The following is a 19,926-nucleotide window of genomic DNA, read 5'->3' on the forward strand; positions in this document are numbered from 1 at the left end:
CATGCTGACACTCTTTTTTGCACATATAAGTCCATGTTATATGTACTTTTAACATCACGTTTTGGGGTACACACTCACATTTTTGTGTACACACTTAGCACTTATTTGGGTTTTATGGATATATATGTTTAATAAATCTTTATTATTTTTGTTTATTTTGGTTGGTTTACCTTGTTCTGACGGCATGTCTAATCTAATTTTTTAGACACCCTACCGATCCATATATTCTATATCATGTATTAGATACACTACTCCTCGCTTTTTCATTTCTAAACTGGGGTTACCCCCCACTTCTCCAGTGTATCTATTTTGGCTCCATTTGTTCGTTCTTTTTCTTAATCTTCAAAATAACAGTTTTAAAAAGTTACAGTACCAATAGATTGTGAGGCGGTAGGAACATATATCCTGTATCACTTTTTTTTCCCTCTGTGACACCAATATAAACAGTAATAAAACAGAATTTCAAAGGTGATATTTGACATTTCGATAATAAAGGAAAGATTGTTGGCAATTGTGCTGTGCAGTCAGTCACATGGTTTAATGCAACAGCAGCCAATAGTTAATACTTCAGCATGCAGAAATTAAATCACTGCACTTCCTGCTGCTAGGCAGCTGAAAGGACAAGAGGAAGAGTCTCGAAATACAATGCTGGTAAGAGAGGTGTAACCTGGAATAAGGAGAGAAAAATACAGACAGAAGGAGCAGATAATGTAAAGGGAATCACAAAGAGAAGAAGGAAAGGGTCTGCTCAACGTTCCATAAAAACGCCCCTAAGGGAAACTACATGAAGACCACTAAACGGAACGATGCAGCATAGTTATGGTACCAATGTGGATGACAAGATTTTTAACTCAGCTTTAGGCGGAATCATTGCAAACTTAACTTAAGAGAAAAAATACATTGCAGTTTGTTACCTTTGACGTGAGTGCGGCTTGCCGACAGACACATTTGTTTCATACGATCACCGACCCAGCAATAGGACTACAGATTCTCCAGTGATGGATTTTCGGTTCCCCATTTATGAAAGACATTAACTTTTATGTTAAAGGAAAAAAATAAAATTTCTAATTAAGCGTTAGTTGTTGTCAATAGAATTTTTTCAAGTTCAACAAATGTGGTAAGTTGAGTAATTTCGTGTCCTGTCCTGGGTTCACTTCTCTTTACTCTGTTTATTAATTATCTTGAAATGATCATCGAAAATCACTTATCAGTGTTTGCATGAACATGTAGGTAATTAAATATGGGATAAGGAGGATATTAGTTATTTACAGAGTTAATTGGATATATTGGGTATTTTGTGGGCATGTAGCAAATGAGATCCAATGTAGATAAATGCAAAGTCGTGCATTTTGGGATGCGTTATCTACAAGCAACATATACCCTAAATGGGGTAAATTGGGGTAACAGTAAAGGAGCAGGCCTTTGGAATAATTATAGGCAACAGACTAGGCAACAATTTACAATGTCAGCCAGCAGTTGCAAAGGCCACTAAGATGCTCTGATGCATTCAAGGGGGTATTAAATCGAGTTGTAGCGGAGCTCCAGTACCCTGACTGGTTATCTCTGCTGAATTCTCCTCAGCTGGAAGTGCTGTTTAATGATTATAGCCCTTTCTCCCAGTAACTGGATGACACATAGCTCTGGTTCTACTGTTTTTTATAGAGAAAGTACAGTCTTTTATATACAAACCCCCAGCATTTGGGTCACTATTCATACCTGAGTAAGCCTGTCCTGGTGCATCTGAGTCTGGGAGATAATTGAGTTAGCCCTCGCTTAAGCTAATTATCTCCTGGATACAGAGGACACAACATGAAAAAAAACACAAAACCACATGAAAACAAGCATGAACCCCAACACATCATATATCCCTGGATAGCTCACTATCCCCGGATAGTTGGCAAAATAGCACCCGGATCCTTGGAGAATAGATGAATTGCCGCAGAGTAAAGATTTGACCGGTCGTTAGCAAAGTCCATGCTGAGAATAGTTCCATAGGAAATGTCCATTTGGCTGGTGAATTACCAGGAGCAAAAGGGGGCTCCCCCTGGCTCTTAGGGAGCGATTGGTCCTTTTAGTCCATAGTACCTCCCCTTCCTGGCAGGTTGGGAAGTGAGGTAAAAAAAGAGGGGTAATTTGACCAGGAAAGAGGAAGTGATGTGGCCAAGCCGGAGTTCCACGGGTTTTGGTACGGTTGCGACTAGTTCCTATCCAGTAGAAGGACCCTGTCCTTTCTGAGGATAGGAAATAGCTTGCTCAGTGTGAGTAAGCTAGTTCCTATCCTTCTAGAGGACCTTTTCGCCCCCTGCTGGTCAGGTCCTGTATAGGGATAGGAACTAGACGGTTCACAGTGAGTTAGCTAGTTCCTATCCTGGTAAAGGACCTTTTTGCCCCTAGTGGTCAGGTCCTGTATAGGGATAGGAACTAGACAGCTCACACTGAGAGAGCTAGTTCCTATCCTGCTAAAGGACATATTGCTCCATAGTGTCCGGGTCCTCTTAAAGGATAGGAACTAGACAGCTCACAGTGAGAAATCTAGTTCCTATCCAGCAGAAGGACCTTTATAGCTCCAGCTCACACAGGTCCCTTACAGGGATAGGAACTAGACGGTTCACAGTGAGAAATCTAGTTCCTATCCAGCAGAAGGACCTTTATAGCTCCAGCTCACACAGGTCCCTTACAGGGATAGGAACTAGACGGTTCACAGTGAGAAATCTAGTTCCTATCCGGCAAAAGGACCTTTATAGCTCCAGCTTACACAGGTCCCTTACAGGGATAGGAACTAGACGGTTCACAGTGAGAAATCTAGTTCCTATCCCGCAGAAGGACCTTTATAGCTCCAGCTCACACAGGTCCCTTACAGGGATAGGAACTAGACGGTTCACAGTGAGAAATCTAGTTCCTATCCAGCAGAAGGACCTTTATAGCTCCTGCTTACACAGGTCCCTTACAGGGATAGGAACTAGACGGTTCACAGTGAGTTAGCTAGTTCCTATCCAGCAGAAGGACCTTTATAGCTCCAGCTCACACAGGTCCCTTACAGGGATAGGAACTAGACGGTTCACAGTGAGAAATCTAGTTCCTATCCAGCAGAAGGACCTTTATAGCTCCAGCTTACACAGGTCCCTTACAGGGATAGGAACTAGACGGTTCACAGTGAGAAATCTAGTTCCTATCCAGCAGAAGGACCTTTATAGCTCCAGCTCACACAGGTCCCTTACAGGGATAGGAACTAGACGGTTCACAGTGAGAAATCTAGTTCCTATCCAGCAGAAGGACCTTTATAGCTCCAGCTCACACAGGTCCCTTACAGGGATAGGAACTAGACGGTTCACAGTGAGAAATCTAGTTCCTATCCGGCAGAAGGACCTTTATACCTCCAGCTCACACAGGTCCTTTACATAGTTTTTATACTGCTAATGGACTGTAAACCTTAAGCTAATAGTGATCCTTTACAAGGATAAGAATTCCTAGTTTTTATACTGCTAATGAACATTTATTGATTGCAAACTTCTCAGCTAGAGGGAATGATTTTCACTTATGTGGAGCACAAGACAGCACGTACTGAGATCTGAGTTTGTTACACGCAAAGACCTGCTGCAGCCCTTGCGGCTCATGATAACTGGATGCTGCGGGCCGGTAGGGAGACCGAGTTGCTCCCAACTTCGTAAAGCTGTAGCAGAGTGAAAAGTGGGGGACAGTGCTTATGTGGTTGCAGGTCAATTTGAAAGTAAAGGGATGCAATTGCTGGCAATGGAGAGATTGAAGTGGACAGTATATAGACCCACGCAAGGTGAGGGAGGATATATGGCACTGTGATTAGATACAACACCCATATTCATGTCATTGCTTTGAAATAAAATTCATATAAACACACTGAACTGTTAATGCTGAGATTTTCTTTTCTTCTTTTGACTCCCGCAGTGTCATTATATACCTATATGTATTGTTTAGTTTATGGGTACTGGTCTGGTTCGTTTCTGACTCCAACATTTTTTCATTTGTCGTGGACTCATAGAGGGTGATTTTGTCCATGGAGCGGCAGCCGCAAGTGTCAGGAAAGTGAGGTGCTTTGGCTGTTATATTTATAAAATCCATTGCACTGGTTTTATACTTCACACAGCACATTTGGCTTCTGAAATTGAGACTCTGCCACGCACAGTTTGGTGGAGATTATTAGAGGAATTCTAGGCAAATAGCACCAGAGCAATCCCTACTTTTGTCATGACTTCATGCTGGAAATTGGAGCACACTAAGATTGTGCCACTATTGGGCACCATTTCTTTCAGCACCACCTATGAAAATCCTGACACATTGCCCTTTAACTTTACACCTGTGTGGTCTTTCTATTTACTCACAATCAATCTTCATCTGAGGTACAGAAACTCCCGGCTGTCTTTAAAAATTTTGTAGAACATTTGTAAAACTTGGTGTACCCCAGTTGTTGCAGAAAATGGCACTATCTCCTACTCAAGTATTAACTTTTTCCTAGTCAACCATATGTTTTACAGATTAAATACGTTTTTACATATTTAAAAAAAAAAATCTTCTTTTGCAATGGTTTGCCATTATAGGCTGGTGTAGGCTATTTTGTTGCTTATTTTGCAAGGGATGTGGTAGCTTGTTGTCAGTTGGCTGTAGTGACTTGTGTTTTTTTTTTTATGGGTATTTTTATACACTTTGATAAGGACATGTTAGCCGAAGATTGTGAAAAATAAAGAGAACTGGTTTATTTTATCTGACACTTTGTAAAGCGGAATGGGTATATGGTACTGTGTTTACTACTCACATCTGCTTGCCATGATTTGAAAGGCTAGAAATATCATAGAAACATTGTTCATTATTTCTTTTCATTTTATTTATTCAATATTCTTCCATCTACCCTGGACTCACTGTGCCCTTCCACCTTAAACTGTGTGGTCTTTAAACATCTAGCAGGAGAAAAATGCAGTTATTGACCATATATTCTACCATGGATATTCTACCTTGCTTTTAGGACAATATACAGCTGTGCTAGTTCACATAACCTTTGTACATGTCCACTACACAATACTTTGAAGGCAGCATCTTATGCCTGGGCTCCTATTTCACAAACCACACCTGCTACTATGTGGACTTAATCCGCGGTTAGTTAGGAGTCAGGTTGTTGTTTTTTCTAAAACTAACAAAGCTATATTTTCAACAACAAAAATATAATTCTTAAAGGGACACTGTAGGCCCCAGAACCACTACAGCTTAATGAAGTGGTTAATTTCTGTTCAGCTGAATCATAAGAGTAACAACATGTACATTGAAAGGACGTCACATACGTAGTATGGCACATGACCATCTTTGTTCCCCCTCTTCTAGTAAGACCCTATCGCTACACCCTCCTATTCTAAGAACACCCTGCCTAGTAAAGCCCCCTAGATAAACTTAGAATCAATTTGTTGCATACTTTATGCTGTTAGTTAATAGTTCTCAATATTTGATTGATAATTAATGATACTCCCACTAGACCCCCCCCCCCTTATTGCATAAGATTTATAAGCAGTGTTCTGTTTAATACATTTTGGAAATTTTCTGAATCATGCTCCTTTGTATGGTCTATCAAGAGTGTCTCCAAATACTTGAGGTCGTAGTACAGTTTTGTTAGAACTATAAGACCATGGCAGGTAATTCTGCTGATTATCAAGAACAGGACATGTTCCAACACTTAATATCGTGATTCTGGTGTCTATAGCTTTTCCCTGCACGGTTTTCAATGTAAACACTGCCTTTTGAGAGAAAATGCATCTCTATGAGTAGATGGTGATTGGCGCAGTGAGGCATTTTTGCCTCCTAATGCTATCCTATGGGAAGCAATGGACTGGTTCAGATCATCAAGAATAATTAACCATTGAGGCAGGGCCAGCCACTGCGAGCCAACACAGCGTGGGAAAAAGGTGAGGGCGCCAGTCATACTCACTGACAGACACACACACTCACTAATTTGACACTCACTGACAGACACACACCTATCGTACTGTGCTGCGGAATTTGTTGGGGATTTATAAATACTAATAATAATACTGGCACACACACACACACACATTCTCTCGCACTCACAAATTATTAGTTTTTTAATTTAATGGCACCCAGCCTCCCTACGTTCCTTTCCCCTTCGGGTCCAGTGTGGGGTTGCTCTGCCTCTTTGCGGGCTGGCTTCCGGCATCACAGCGGAGCAACAAGATCACAGCTTCTTCGACGCCGCCTCCATTCTCCCTCAGCCCCCTGAACGCACTGACAAATACCCAAGCGCCAAGAGAAAATTCCTAGTCGCCATGGCGATCTGGCGCCTGGGATTTGTTGAGTCTTGATTTAATCTATTAGATTAATATACCCATGTGACTAAAAAGTTATTGTTTGGTTGTGGGAGACTGTTCCTGTCCGTGAATTGCTATGTGCTATTCTCATGTTTTGCCCTGTATTCATATGCTTTGCCTGCTCCCCTTTCGGGAGCGCCATATGAACGGGTTCCGTTCACCTCTTTAACGGGGACCACCACGAAACCCCATTTAGAATGTTGTTGTAGAACATTCAAACCGCGTTACAAGGTGTCAAAACCACAGACCGCAAGGGAAGCCTCGGCGCGTGCCGACCCTGGGTGACAGCCCGTTCATTAGACGAACGTCATCCAGGGGGAGCATTTGCGGATTCCAATGCTCCCTGGCATGCTCACACCAATCAATTAGAACGTTGGCAACTCGCAACATAAGTGTGAAACCGCAAGAGAAGTAATTAATGAGTGCTTCCCTGGGTTGCCGCTGTTTGTATAGACGAACGGCATCCAGGGGGCGCATTTGTGTGGCCAAATAAAGTGGTTGTTGCACCCCTGGAACAGTGTGTCATCCAGTTACTAGGGGAAAATGGGTCTCTTCATTCTGCATTAGCTGATGTAACCAGTCGGGTTACCCTCGGCCCGCTACAGAGACTAACATGGTTTCCCACATGAGAAGAAAAACAGCATAGGCATATAGTTAAAAGAAAACAAACAGATTTTAATTTAAATTTCTTTTTTATTAAAAGTAAACAGGAATAAAGTTTAACATTGTGAAACATGTACAGTTGTTGCTTTATTCTATTCTATTCCCATAAACATATTAAAAGGATGAATGAACACTGATATAAATAATAAAAGTTAAATTAAAAATATATATTTACCGTATTTATTGGCGTATAACACGCATTTTTTCTCCCTGAAAATAGGGGGCAAATGATGTGTGCATGTTATACGCCAATATACATATTTTTCGCTCCAAAGTGAGGGGAAATGTCTGTGCGTCTTATGGAGCGAATGTGAAGGTTTACTTACCTGTCTTGAAGCGTGGGCCGGTGTTCAGCGCACACCGCGGTACTGAAACTTCAATTTCGGTTTCCGGCGGGACTGAAAGGAAGTGCTCACTCAGTGTGCCCACTTCCTTTCAGTCCCGCCGGAAACTGGAACCTGAAATTTAAGTTCCTGTACCAGGGTGCGCGCTGTGAAGCCAGCCCACGCTTCAAGACAGGTAAGTAATTATGGGACAAGGGGAGGGAAAGTGCACTATGGGACAAGGGGAGGGGGGACACTATGGAAGGGGGGGAGAACACTATGGGATGAGGGAGAATACTATGGAATGGGGGGGAACACTATGGCATGAGGGTGGGGGAACACTATGGGAGGGGGGGGGAATTTCCTTCTTAAAATGAGGTGCGTGTTATACGCCGGGGCGTGTTATACGCCGATAAATACGGTATATTACAGAAAATCTAACTAATTATGTTAAAAAAATTTCATCAAGTTTCAACATGCAGTAGTAAAAAACATTCATTTCATTTTTAAAATACTTACTTTAAAAAAAATTTATTATTGAGCTTCTCAAGGGCGGTATACTCCTATTTTGAGTCCCCCTGAGAGAATTTTATTGGACAGTTTTGGTGATACATTGAGCACATGCACTTTGCACAAAGTGGATTGACCTGCAGATGGGAATAGCAACGCACACTCCCAGGCAGTCCGCAAGGAATGGGCGCTCACACATACGATAGGTGGGTGGTAAAGACATATACACAAATACATGAAATACAACACTCAATGATGAGTGGACATTAGATTAGGGTAAACATTTATTTTTTTAATGAGGGATATTTTTCATAAATATAGAGTTAAAATTATACAATTTATTTGTTAACAGAGTTTGAGAGCAAGCTTAGAAGATCAAGTTGCTAGGTCCCTTACTCAGGGCATAAGTGCCCCTGAATAAAACAGTGATGTGGTCTGTGGGTGACACTCACACTGAGGCAGGGCTGGTGCTAGACTATTTTCCACCCTAGACAAGACCAGATTCTTGCACCACCCCCAAAAAACAAAAATCGCCAGCTTTGTGTGTCTCTCTGTCCCTCTTAGCCCTGTGTCTCTTTGCCTCTCTGTGTGTCTTTTTATCCTCCAAGCTCCTGTATGTGTGTCTTTTTCTCTCTAAGCCCTTCTGTGTCTGACACCCCAGCCCTTCTGTGTGCCTCTTTGCCCCCTTAGCCCCTCTGTGTGTCTGTTCCCCCAAGTTTGTCTCTTTGCCCCTGCGTGTCTTTTTCCCCCCAAAGCCACACTGTGTCTCTTTGCCCCCCCCCCGCAGCTCCCTTTGTATGTCTTTGTCCTTCCATGTGTCTCTTTGCCCCTCTGTGTATCTCTTTGTTCCTCCAGCTCTGTGTGTCTTTATATCCCCCCCAACTCTTCTGTGTGCCTCTTTGTTTAGCTAGGTCCCTCTAAGTTTGCTCCTCCTTGTCTCTTTGTCCCCGCCAAACCCCCTGTTTGTGTCTTTGCCACCCAAAGCCTCTTTGTGTGTCACTTTGCCCCCTGTGTATCTCTGCCACCCCTGCCCCACTCTGTGTCTTTTTGTCCACCCTCAGTCCCCTATGTTTCTCTTTGTCCGTCCACTCTTTTTGCTGTCTTCCTCCTTCTGCAGTGCCAGCTTACCTACTTGTAGCGTGGTCGAGTGAACTGTGGTGGAGAATCTCTGTATCCACTATTCTGTCTGGGAGCACTTCCGGTTAGACTGGGTAGAGGATACAGAAGATTCTCTACTGCGGTGCCTTGGCCACGCTACATGAAATGATTGTCAGGAGGGGAATGCGCGGGACAGAGACACACTGGCTGTGCGTGGCTGGGAGAGACACACGCTGGCTGTGCGTGGGTGGGAGAGACACACGCTGGCTGTGCGTGGGTGGGAGAGACACGCTGGCTGTGCGTGGGTGGGAGAGACACGCTGGCTGTGCGTGGGTGGGAAAGACACACGCTGGCTGTGCGTGGGTGGGAGAGACACACGCTGGCTGTGCGTGGGTGGGAGAGACACACGCTGGCTGTGCGTGGGTGGGAGAGACACACACTGGCTGTGCGTGGGTGGGAGAGACACACACTGGCTGTGCGTGGGTGGGAGAGACACCCACTGGCTGTGCGTGGGTGGGAGAGACACACACTGGCTGTGCGTGGGTGGGAGAGACACACACTGGCTGTGCGTGGGTGGGAGAGACACACACTGGCTGTGCGTGGGTGGGAGAGACACACACTGGCTGTGCGTGGGTGGGAGAGACACACACTGGCTGTGCGTGGGTGGGAGAGACACACACTGGCTGTGCGTGGGTGGGAGAGACACACACTGGCTGTGCGTGGGTGGGAGAGACACACACTGGCTGTGCGTGGGTGGGAGAGACACACACTGGCTGTGCGTGGGTGGGAGAGAGAGACACATGCTGGCTGTGCGTGGGTGGGAGAGAGCAGGGCCAGCCCAAGAAGCCAAGCCTCCCCAAAAAAGCTTTGCGCACATCCATTATGTTATACAGTGTGTGTAGCGAATGCATTGTGTATAGTGGATGCAGTTTCTGTGTGTGTGTGTGTGTGTGTGTGTGTGTGGGTAGTGGATGCAATGTCTTTATGTGTAGTGAATGTAATGCAGCGGGATTGGATAAGGGCTGTGAGGGGACAGTAGTTTTTTTAATATTTTTATTAATTTAGTTTTGTTTTTTTCTCCCTGCCTCTTACCTGTTTCAGGGTGGGGGCACACATGATTCCCTGGTGGTCTGGTGGCACAGCATACGGTGTCCTGTGAAGAAGGGACCCAGGAGTGTAATATTGCACCTCCTGAAGCATCAGGTCCTCTCTTCTCGCGAACTGTGTGAGCGTTGCTGCAGGTTGCCATGGCAACGCTACGCATAACATGTAATGCAAGTCGGGAGCGTTGCCATGGCAACACTTACACACTCACACCGAGGGGATGGGAGAAAGAGACACTCACACACCGAGGGGATGGGAGAAAGAGACACTCACACACCGAGGGGATGGGAGAAAGAGACACTCACACACCGAGGGGCTGGGAGAAAGAGACACTCACAGTGAGGGGATGGGAGAAAGAGACACTCACAGTGAGGGGATGGGAGAAAGAGACACTCACAGTGAGGGGATGGGAGAAAGAGACACTCACAGTCAGGGACGGACTGACAGTGGTCAGGGCCCCTGGGCAAAATTAGGACCTGGGCCCCCTGTAGACCAATATAAATGTTGGTGTAGATGTACCGTGTATTTGATTGAATGTGCATGTAAAGTGAATGAATGTTTCTGTGTGCATATTCATTGTGAGCTCTGGTGTAAGTCTTCAGAGTATAGTTAAATACATGTTGTTTTTTTTTTTGTTGTTTTTTAAATAGGGTAGTAATTTTTATGTGTTTACGTAGCAAGGGGGTATAGGGGATCAAGAGGGTGCGTAGGTGGGAGGGTCTGTAAAGGGTGCACTGGGGTAGGGGCTGTAGTGGGTGCAGAGCGGTAGGTGCTGTAGTGGATGTTAGGGAGGGGCTGTAGAGGGGGCAAGGGTTTAATAATGACTTTAAGGGGTAAGGGGGTATGGGCTGCAGAGGGTAGTGGCTGTAGTGGGTGCTGAGGGTATAGGGGAATGTAGTATAGGAATGGGGAAAATAGGGGCTTTACAGGGAGCAAGGAGGTATTGGCTGTAATATGTGCAGGTTGGTAGGGGCTGTAGTGGGTGCAAGGGGTATAGGGATTAAGAGGGTGCCTGGAGTTAGGGGCAGTAGTGGGTATAGGGGTCTGTAGTGGGAGCATGTGATAATAGGGGCTGTAGAGGAGGAAAGGGGGGTATTGGTTGTAGTATGTGCAGGGTGGTAGGGGTAACAGGTACAGGGGGTATAGGGATCTAGATGGTGCTTGGGGGTAGAGACTGTAGTGGGGTAAGGGCTGTAATGGATGAATGGGATGTAATAAGTACAGGGGCTGTAGTGGGTGCAGGGGGTATAAAGCATCTATAGGGTGTCTGAGGGTAGGAGTTGTAGTGGGTGCAGGGGGCTGTAGTGGGTGCAGGGGGCTGTAGTGGGGGTATGGAATAATAGGGGCTGTAGAAGAGGCAAGTGGGGTAATGGCTGTAGTGGGTGCAAGGGGTATGGGGACCTAGAGGGTGCCTAGGAGTAGGGACTGTAATGGGGTAAAAGGTGCTTAGTGGGGGCATGGGATATTAGGGGCTGTAGAGGGGGCAAGGAGGGTATTGGCTGTTGTATGTGCAGGGTGGAAGGGGCTGTATTGGGTACAGGGGGTATGGGGATCTAGAGGGTGTCTGGGGGTATGGGATGTAGTGGGTGCAGGGGTTGTGGTGGGTACAAGGGGTAGGGGCTGTGGTGGATGCAGGGTGTAGGTGTTGTAGTGGGGGCAAGGGGGTATAGGGGGCTGCAGTGGGTGATAAGCAGTAGTTGTGGGTGCCTTGGGGTAATAGGAGTTGTAGTGGTTACCTGGGGGTAATAGGAGTTGTAGTGGGGCTGTAGTGGTTACCTGGGGGTAATAGGAGTTGTAGATGGATCAGGGGTATATGGGGTGTAGAGGGGTAGTGAGGCTGTGGTTGATGAGTGGGAGAAGTATAGGAGCTGTTAAGGGGCAGTAGTGGGGGGATAAATGCTAAAAACATTATTAATTAAGAAAAAAAATACAGATTTAAAAAGGATATATATTCCCCCCCTCCCTGAGTCTTACCTTTGGCCAGGGAGGGAGGAATCTTTATCCTGGGTGGGGGGGATGCTTCATGTGCCTCATGCTGCCTGTAACACTGATCAGGGCAGCTCCGCATGGCATGATCTAACTTCCTGCAGAACCAGCCACTCGGAGCTGCCCTGAGCAGTGTTACTGACAGCCTACAAGCTCAGTGTGGCTGTGCTCCTCTTCTGGCAGAGGCTCTGCTCCTGGAGCCTCTGCCCAATTCACACTGAGACAGGCACACTGAGGGGCAGCCTAGTGGGGTCTTTGGAAGGCCCCTTAGCTGTCTCTCAGTGTGCCCTGCACGGGAGGATTATATTTTTAGCAGCAGGGGCCCGCGGAAGGCTGTGCGGGCCCCTTACTGAGTGCAGGCTGGCTGGGGAGATTGTTTAACTCCCCAGCTCAGCCATTACTGCACTGCACCGGGCGGGCCCCCCAGAGCCTCGGGCCCTCGGTCCATGACCGATTTGCCCGAGTGCTCAGTCCGCCCCTGCTCACAGTGAGGGGATGGGAGAAAGAGACACTCACAGTGAGGGGATGGGAGAAAGAGACACTTACAGTGAGGGGATGGGAGAAAGAGACACTCACAGTGAGGGGATGGGAGAAAGAGACACTCACAGTGAGGGGATGGGAGAAAGAGACACTCACAGTGAGGGGATGGGAGAAAGAGACACTCACAGTGAGGGGATGGGAGAAAGAGACACTCACAGTGAGGGGATGGGAGAAAGAGACACGCACAGTGAGGGGATGGGAGAAAGAGACACTCACAATGAGGGGATGGGAGAAAGAGACACTCACAGTGAGGGGATGGGAGAAAGAGACACTCACAGTGAGGGGATGGGAGAAAGAGACACTCACAATGAGGGGATGGGAGAAAGAGACACTCACACACCGAGGGGATGGGAGAAAGAGACACTCACAATGAGGGGATGGGAGAAAGAGACACTCACAATGAGGGGATGGGAGAAAGACACTCACAATGAAGGGATGGGAGAAAGAGACACTCACAATGAGGGGATGGGAGAAAGAGACACTCACAGTGAGAGGATGGGAGAAAGAGACACTCACAGTGAGAGGATGGGAGAAAGAGACACTCACAGTGAGGGGATGGGAGAAAGAGACACTGTCAGTGGGGATACAAAGGGTTAATATATCATGCTATCAGAGAGAGTTGGGAGAGAGAAAGAAAGACAAAACTATCAAAGTCCCATTATAATCAATGTATTCTGTAAAACATAGCTGGACAGTGATTAATATCTACAATTAAAGACAAAAAGAGATTTAAAATACAGGTTTTAACACAGCTGCATAATTATCTGGCAAAACACTAAATAAAACTATATAAAATGAAATAAAAGTGACTTCTCTTAAAGATCCCTTTTTCTTCCTTCTCCATAATATTCTCCAGGTTCAGTCTCCATAATATTCTCCAAGTTCAGTCTCCATAATATTCTCCAGGTTCAGTCTCCATAATATTCTCCAGGTTCAGTCTCCATAATATTCTCCATGTTCAGTCTCCATAATATTCTCCATGTTCAGTCTCCATAATATTCTCCAGGTTCAGTCTCCATAATATTCTCCATAATATTCTCCAGGTTCATTCTCCATAATATTCTCCAGGTTCATTCTCCATAATATTCTCCATGTTCATTCTCCATAATATTCTCCATGTTCATTCTCCATAATATTCTCCAGGTTCATTCTCCATAATATTCTCCAGGTTCATTCTCCATAATATTCTCCATGTTCATTCTCCATAATATTCTCCATGTTCAGTCTCCATAATATTCTCCAGGTTCATTCTCCATAATATTCTCCAGGTTCATTCTCCATAATATTCTCCATGTTCATTCTCCATAATATTCTCCATGTTCAGTCTCCATAATATTCTCCAGGTTCATTCTCCATAATATTCTCCATGTTCATTCTCCATAATATTCTCCATGTTCAGTCTCCATAATATTCTCCAGGTTCATTCTCCATAATATTCTCCAGGTTCATTCTCCATAATATTCTCCATGTTCATTCTCCATAATATTCTCCATGTTCAGTCTCCATAATATTCTCCAGGTTCAGTCTCCATAATATTCTCCATGTTCAGTCTCCATAATATTCTCCAGGTTCAGTCTCCATAATATTCTCCAGGTTCAGTCTCCATAATATTCTCCAGGTTCAGTCTCCATAATATTCTCCAGGTTCAGTCTCCATAATATTCTCCATGTTCATTCTCCATAATATTCTCCAGGTTCAGTTTCCATAATATTCTCCATGTTCAGTCTCCATAATATTCTCCATAATATTCTCCAGGTTCAGTCTCCATAATATTCTCCAGGTTCAGTCTCCATAATATTCTCCATGTTCATTCTCCATAATATTCTCCAGGTTCAGTCTCCATAATATTCTCCAGGTTCAGTCTCCATAATATTCTCCAGGTTCAGTCTCCATAATATTCTCCAGGTTCAGTCTCCATAATATTCTCCAGGTTCAGTCTCCATAATATTCTCCAGGTTCAGTCTCCATAATATTCTCCAGGTTCAGTCTCCATAATATTCTCCAGGTTCAGTCTCCATAATATTCTCCAGGTTCAGTCTCCGTAATATTCTCCAGGTTCAGTCTCCGTAATATTCTCCAGGTTCAGTCTCCGTAATATTCTCCAGGTTCAGTCTCCGTAATATTCTCCAGGTTCAGTCTCCGTAATATTCTCCAGGTTCAGTCTCCATAATATTCTCCAGGTTCAGTCTCCATAATATTCTCCAGGTTCAGTCTCCATAATATTCTCCAGGTTCATTCTCCATAATATTCTCCAGGTTCAGTCTCCATAATATTCTCCAGGTTCAGTCTCCATAATATTCTCCAGGTTCAGTCTCCATAATATTCTCCAGGTTCAGTCTCCATAATATTCTCCATGTTCATTCCCCATAATATTCTCCATGTTCAGTCTTAATAATATTCTCCAGGTTCAGTCTCTGCAATGGCTGTAGTGTTGTCAGGGTTTCTTTGCTGTTTTAAACAGCAACCCTTTCTGTTTCAGTGATTGAGTTTTCAGCTGCAATTACTATGAGCTGCTTCTGCTTGTTGCCACGGTTACTCACCTGTGAGTAGTAATCAACCCTGCTGCTAATCAGTTCTGCCTATTTAAGCAGCTAAGCCCAGAACCTCCTTGCCCTTGCGTGGTTTCCTGTTCCCCAGAAGTCTCCTTGTTCCTGTGTTTCCTGTTTGCTCCTGGTTCCTGACTCCGGCCTTGTTCCTGACTCCGCTGCTCTCCGTGCTCCTGATCCTGGCTTGTCTGACTACCCGCTCTGGTGACTGATCCCTGCTTGATTCCTGGACTTTGCTTTTGTTATTTATTTGTTATTTATTAATAAAGGTGTGTTTGCATCTACTTCTGTCTCTGTCTGGTTCCTGGTCCCTGACATTACGCAAGGGCCATGAATACAGATGGTACAGGCAAGACACCTATACCTAACCTGCTTACCCAGTGGGACCAGCAGAACCACCATTTGGACCAGTATGCCCATCTGGATCCAGTACCAGGCCAGCCTGCGATTGCGGCCGCCTCTGCCTCACTTCCTGTTCTAGCACCGGTTGTAGCCTCCAAACCTGTAGCGGCTAGAGAAATGACTGGGTCTGTCCCGCTCCCTCAATATTTTGGGGGCAACCCAGCTCAGTGCAGAGAATTTATAAATCAGGTTAAAGGATACCTTGAAACCCTGCCCCAGGCATTTTCTACAGACAGTGACAAAGTTCACTTCATGATTTCTTTGCTGTCTGAAAAGGCCCTAGCTTGGGCAAAACCTCTCTGGGAGGCAGAGAAGCCTATTATTTACAATTACCCTGAATTTGTTGCATCCTTCAAAAGGGTTTTTGATATTCCAGCTCGCTCCACCCCTACTGCCGAACTACTCATGTCTAATGCTCAGGGCACAAAAACTATTGTCGAGTATGCCAGTGAATTCCGTACCATGGCAGCAGAGGGTGGCTGGAACAACGAGACTCTCGTGGCTGCCTTTGCACAGGGTCTCTCCGATGTGTTTAAAAATGAGATTGCAGCCAGAGAATTACCTAAAGATCTCGAGGAACTGATATCATTTGTCACCCTCATTGACATCAGACTCCGAGAGAGATCCTCATCCAAGGAGCGCCTGCGGAGGCCTCTTGTAAATTTGGCACCGAGCTTTTCTTGCCCACCCGAACCTCCCATGCCTCCTGGTCCTGATTCCTCTGTCTGTGTGGAGACAAGGCGGTTAGGCTTCTCACGCCTCTCGGTCGAGGAGAGAGCCTTTAGGAGGAGGGAGGGTCTGTGCCTATACTGCGGACACCACGGTCACGTGTTAAAGTTTTGCCCGATTCGTCCGGCAAAGGGCCCGCACCCAAGATACTGTCAGGGGCAGATCTTGGGTGGTCTTTCTGCAGACCCAGAGATATGTGTGCGCAAACCCTTGGTGCCTGTTATCCTCTCCTGGCCTGATTCATCCATTGAAACCCGGGCATTTCTTGATTCTGGGGCCGCAGGCTTGTTTATAGACTGTGCATTTGCAGCAAAGCACTCTATACCCTTACAGTCTCGCAACTTCCCACTAGCCTTCGATGGCAGACCAATACAGCCAACCCACGTGACCCAAGAAACCGTGCCCATATCTCTGGCTGTAGGGGCTCTACATCATGAGACGATCCAATTCCAGGTCATTTCCTCTCCATATTACCAGGTTGTTTTGGGATACCCTTGGTTACAGAAGCATAACCCCACAATTGATTGGCGCAAAGCTGAGATTATCATGGTCCCAGCAATGCACATTGTCCTGTCTCCAGAAACCGGTCAAAGTTTTGGGCGCATGTTCTGCCTCTTCCTTACCCGCTGAGTACCAAGAATTCCAAGATGTATTTGACAAGGGTCAAGCCAGCGTTCTGCCACCACACCGTCCGTATGACTGTGGTATCGAACTCCAACCGGGTACCAATCCTCCCCGGGGCCGGATTTACCCACTGTCTGTAGCAGAGAATCGAGCCATGGAGGAGTATGTTACCGATGCACTGTCTAAGGGTTTTATTCGGAAGTCATCTTCTCCTGCCGGGGCCGGCTTTTTCTTTGTAAAGAAAAAAGATGGCGAGTTGAGACCCTGTATCGACTATAGGGGTCTCAATCGCATTACTATTAAGAATGCCTACCCCATTCCATTAATCACGGAATTATTTGACCGCCTCAAGGGAGCAACGGTCTTCACCAAACTTGATCTGAGAGGGGCATATAATCTCGTCCGGATAAAAGAGGACCACGAATGGAAAACCGCATTTAACACCAGGAGCGGCCATTACGAATACCTAGTAATGCCCTTTGGTCTTTGCAATGCTCCGGCGGTTTTCCAAGAATTTATAAATGACGTCCTGCGAGATATGCTGCAGCAATGTGTGGTGGTTTATCTTGATGATATTCTGATCCATTCCACATCTCTCGAGAACCATCACGCAGACGTTTCTCGTGTATTACAGAGACTTAGAGAAAATAATCTGTTCTGCAAATTGGAGAAATGTGAGTTTCACTGCAAACAGGTTACTGTAACGGATCGCCTGGCACCCCGACTTGGTACCTCCGTTAATGGATGCTCCTAGTGCTTCCTGAGGACTCCAAGCACTCTGGCAGACACCATAATCACCGAATCCAAGAAACCCTTTAAATTCTCCCAAGCGTATGAATGCTGTAGACCATTGAATAGGAACCATACGAATAGGCTTGTACCCCTAGCAGTCAACTGGAACAGCATGCAATAAATCCTTCCCCCAATAATGAGACGACACATCACTTTGAGGGTAAAACAGGAACTCTGGACTGGCTCATCCAGCCTGGCTTTTATTTCCAACTCACACATACAGGCCACACCCAGGGGGAGGCATAAAAGAACCAATGACATAGATGTTACCTCCCACACATCCCCTCCCCTTAGTGTGACACATAATCCCATTATGCATACAGTGTAAAATATACTTTTACACAACTTTCATAACTTTAAAACCATACATCACATTTACATAAAAATACATATCCACAATCAATCCATTCAGGGGAACAACATATTAAAAAATGGCATGAATCCGACCAGGGGTTTAAAAGTTACTAAAAGTATCTTTTGTTCCTTTCTGGCTGGCAGAAAAACATCCCCACAATGCACCCTGGTTTCCTCCCTTCTGCCCTGGAGTTAATTGGAGAAGTAATCCAATTACCCAGGACTAAAGGCAGACTCCATTAACCACATGGTTGCAAAACGACATAAAACACTTTAAAATACATAAAGTCACATTTACACATAACACACAGACATTTCACCTATCCCCAGATAGCTGGGATCTGCACGCACAAAACTACCGAATAGCGCGCAGATCCTACTCACACAGTACAATTGCCATGGAGCTAAAGTCTTTCCCATAGTCTTTCATTATATGAATAGGCTCCATGGTATGGCTATCTGGGGTATCACATTCCCATAAAGTCTGGTCCATAGTCCAAAGGCAAGAGGCGGGCAATCAGCCCCCTCCAAGGACACGTGGCGAGGTCGGTTTCGCCACACTTCTCCCCTTTACCCCCCAGACTAACAGGGTACTTGACCTCCTGCCGGTCAGTGCCCTTGTTAGTCCAGCAGCCCACCCACAAGACAGAAACAGCAGAGCAGCCCACCCACAATAAAGAGTTACTACACCTGGGTGAGGGAGAATCTTGTCCAGGTTCAGGTGCCTCACCACGGCTGTGTGGGGGACTGGTAGGCTGCCTTGGTAGGTTGCTGAGGGGGCAGAGACCAGCGGTACTCTGTCCTGTTGCCAGCACTACCACGGGAGTAGTCTGGTTGGAGCCTGGTTGCTGGAGACCGACTGTCTCCCCTTTAAATACACCGCTCTGCTGCTGGAGACCGACCGTCTCCCCTTGAGTTACACCGCTCTGCTGCTGGAGACCGACTGTCTCCCCTTGAGTTACACAGCTCTGCTGCTGGAGACCGACTGTCTCCCCTTTAGTTACACAGCTCTGCTGCTGGAGACAGACTGTCTCCCCTTTAAATACACCGCTCTGCTGCTGGAGACCGACTGTCTCCCCTTGAGTTACACCGCTCTGCTGCTGGAGACCGACTGTCTCCCCTTGAGTTACACAACTCTGCTGCTGGAGACCGACTGTCTCCCCTTGAGTTACACCGCTCTGCTGCTGGAGACAGACTGTCTCCCCTTTAAATACACCACTCTGCTGCTGGAGACCGACTGTCTCCCCTTGAGTTACACAACTCTGCTGCTGGAGACCGACTGTCTCCCCTTTAGTTACACAGCTCCGCTGCTGGAGACAGACTGTCTCCCCTTTGGCTAAACAGCCCTGTTGTGGGGGGGCAGGACCGACCGTCCCTACCCCCTGTGCTGGAAGTGCAGAGACCACGGTCCCATCTGCACAGGTGTGGGGCTTACAGTCTCCCCCTGGTACATTAAGCTGCCGCTGGGGAGAGGTGGTAACCAGCTCCTCTCCCATTAGAACACTCTGCCGCTGGGGAATGGAGACTGGGCTCTCTATTCCCTGTACATTAATAATCTGCTGCTGGGGAGAGGTGGTAACAATCTCCTCTCCCATACATACTTCCAGTTTCTGCGGAGGGAGACCGACTGTCTCTCCTCCCAGCACAGAGTCCTGCTGTTGGGGAAAGGGGGCTGGGCTCTCCATTCCCTGCTGGATACTCTGCCGCTGGGGAATGGAGACTGGGCTCCCAATTCCCAACAAATCACACTGCCGCTGGGGAGCGAGGATGGCCCCTTCAGCTCCCTGTAACTTGGGCACAGAGACCACGGTCCCATCTGCGCTGGTGTGGGGCGTACGGTCTCCCCTTGGTGGGTTAGGCTGCCGCTGGAGAGAGGGTGTAACAAGCTCCTCTCTCTGAACTGTAACCTGCCGC

At 46.3% G+C, this 19,926-nt stretch overlaps 1 protein-coding gene across 1 annotated transcript in view; it reads left to right on the plus strand.

Annotated features, from left to right (window-relative positions):
• Positions 1-914: 914 nt before the first annotated feature.
• B4GALT7 (beta-1,4-galactosyltransferase 7) overlaps positions 915-19,926 on the plus strand; it is a 69,944-nt gene continuing 50,932 nt past the window's right edge. The window contains exon 1 of the mRNA XM_063447266.1: positions 915-1,117. Coding sequence (XP_063303336.1) covers positions 1,113-1,117 — 5 coding nt within the window. The 5' untranslated portion in view covers positions 915-1,112. The remainder of the gene's footprint in view (positions 1,118-19,926) is intronic.

This window comes from Pelobates fuscus, chromosome 3 (genome assembly GCF_036172605.1).
Source record: "Pelobates fuscus isolate aPelFus1 chromosome 3, aPelFus1.pri, whole genome shotgun sequence".
In the NCBI taxonomy this organism is placed as follows: domain Eukaryota; kingdom Metazoa; phylum Chordata; class Amphibia; order Anura; family Pelobatidae; genus Pelobates; species Pelobates fuscus.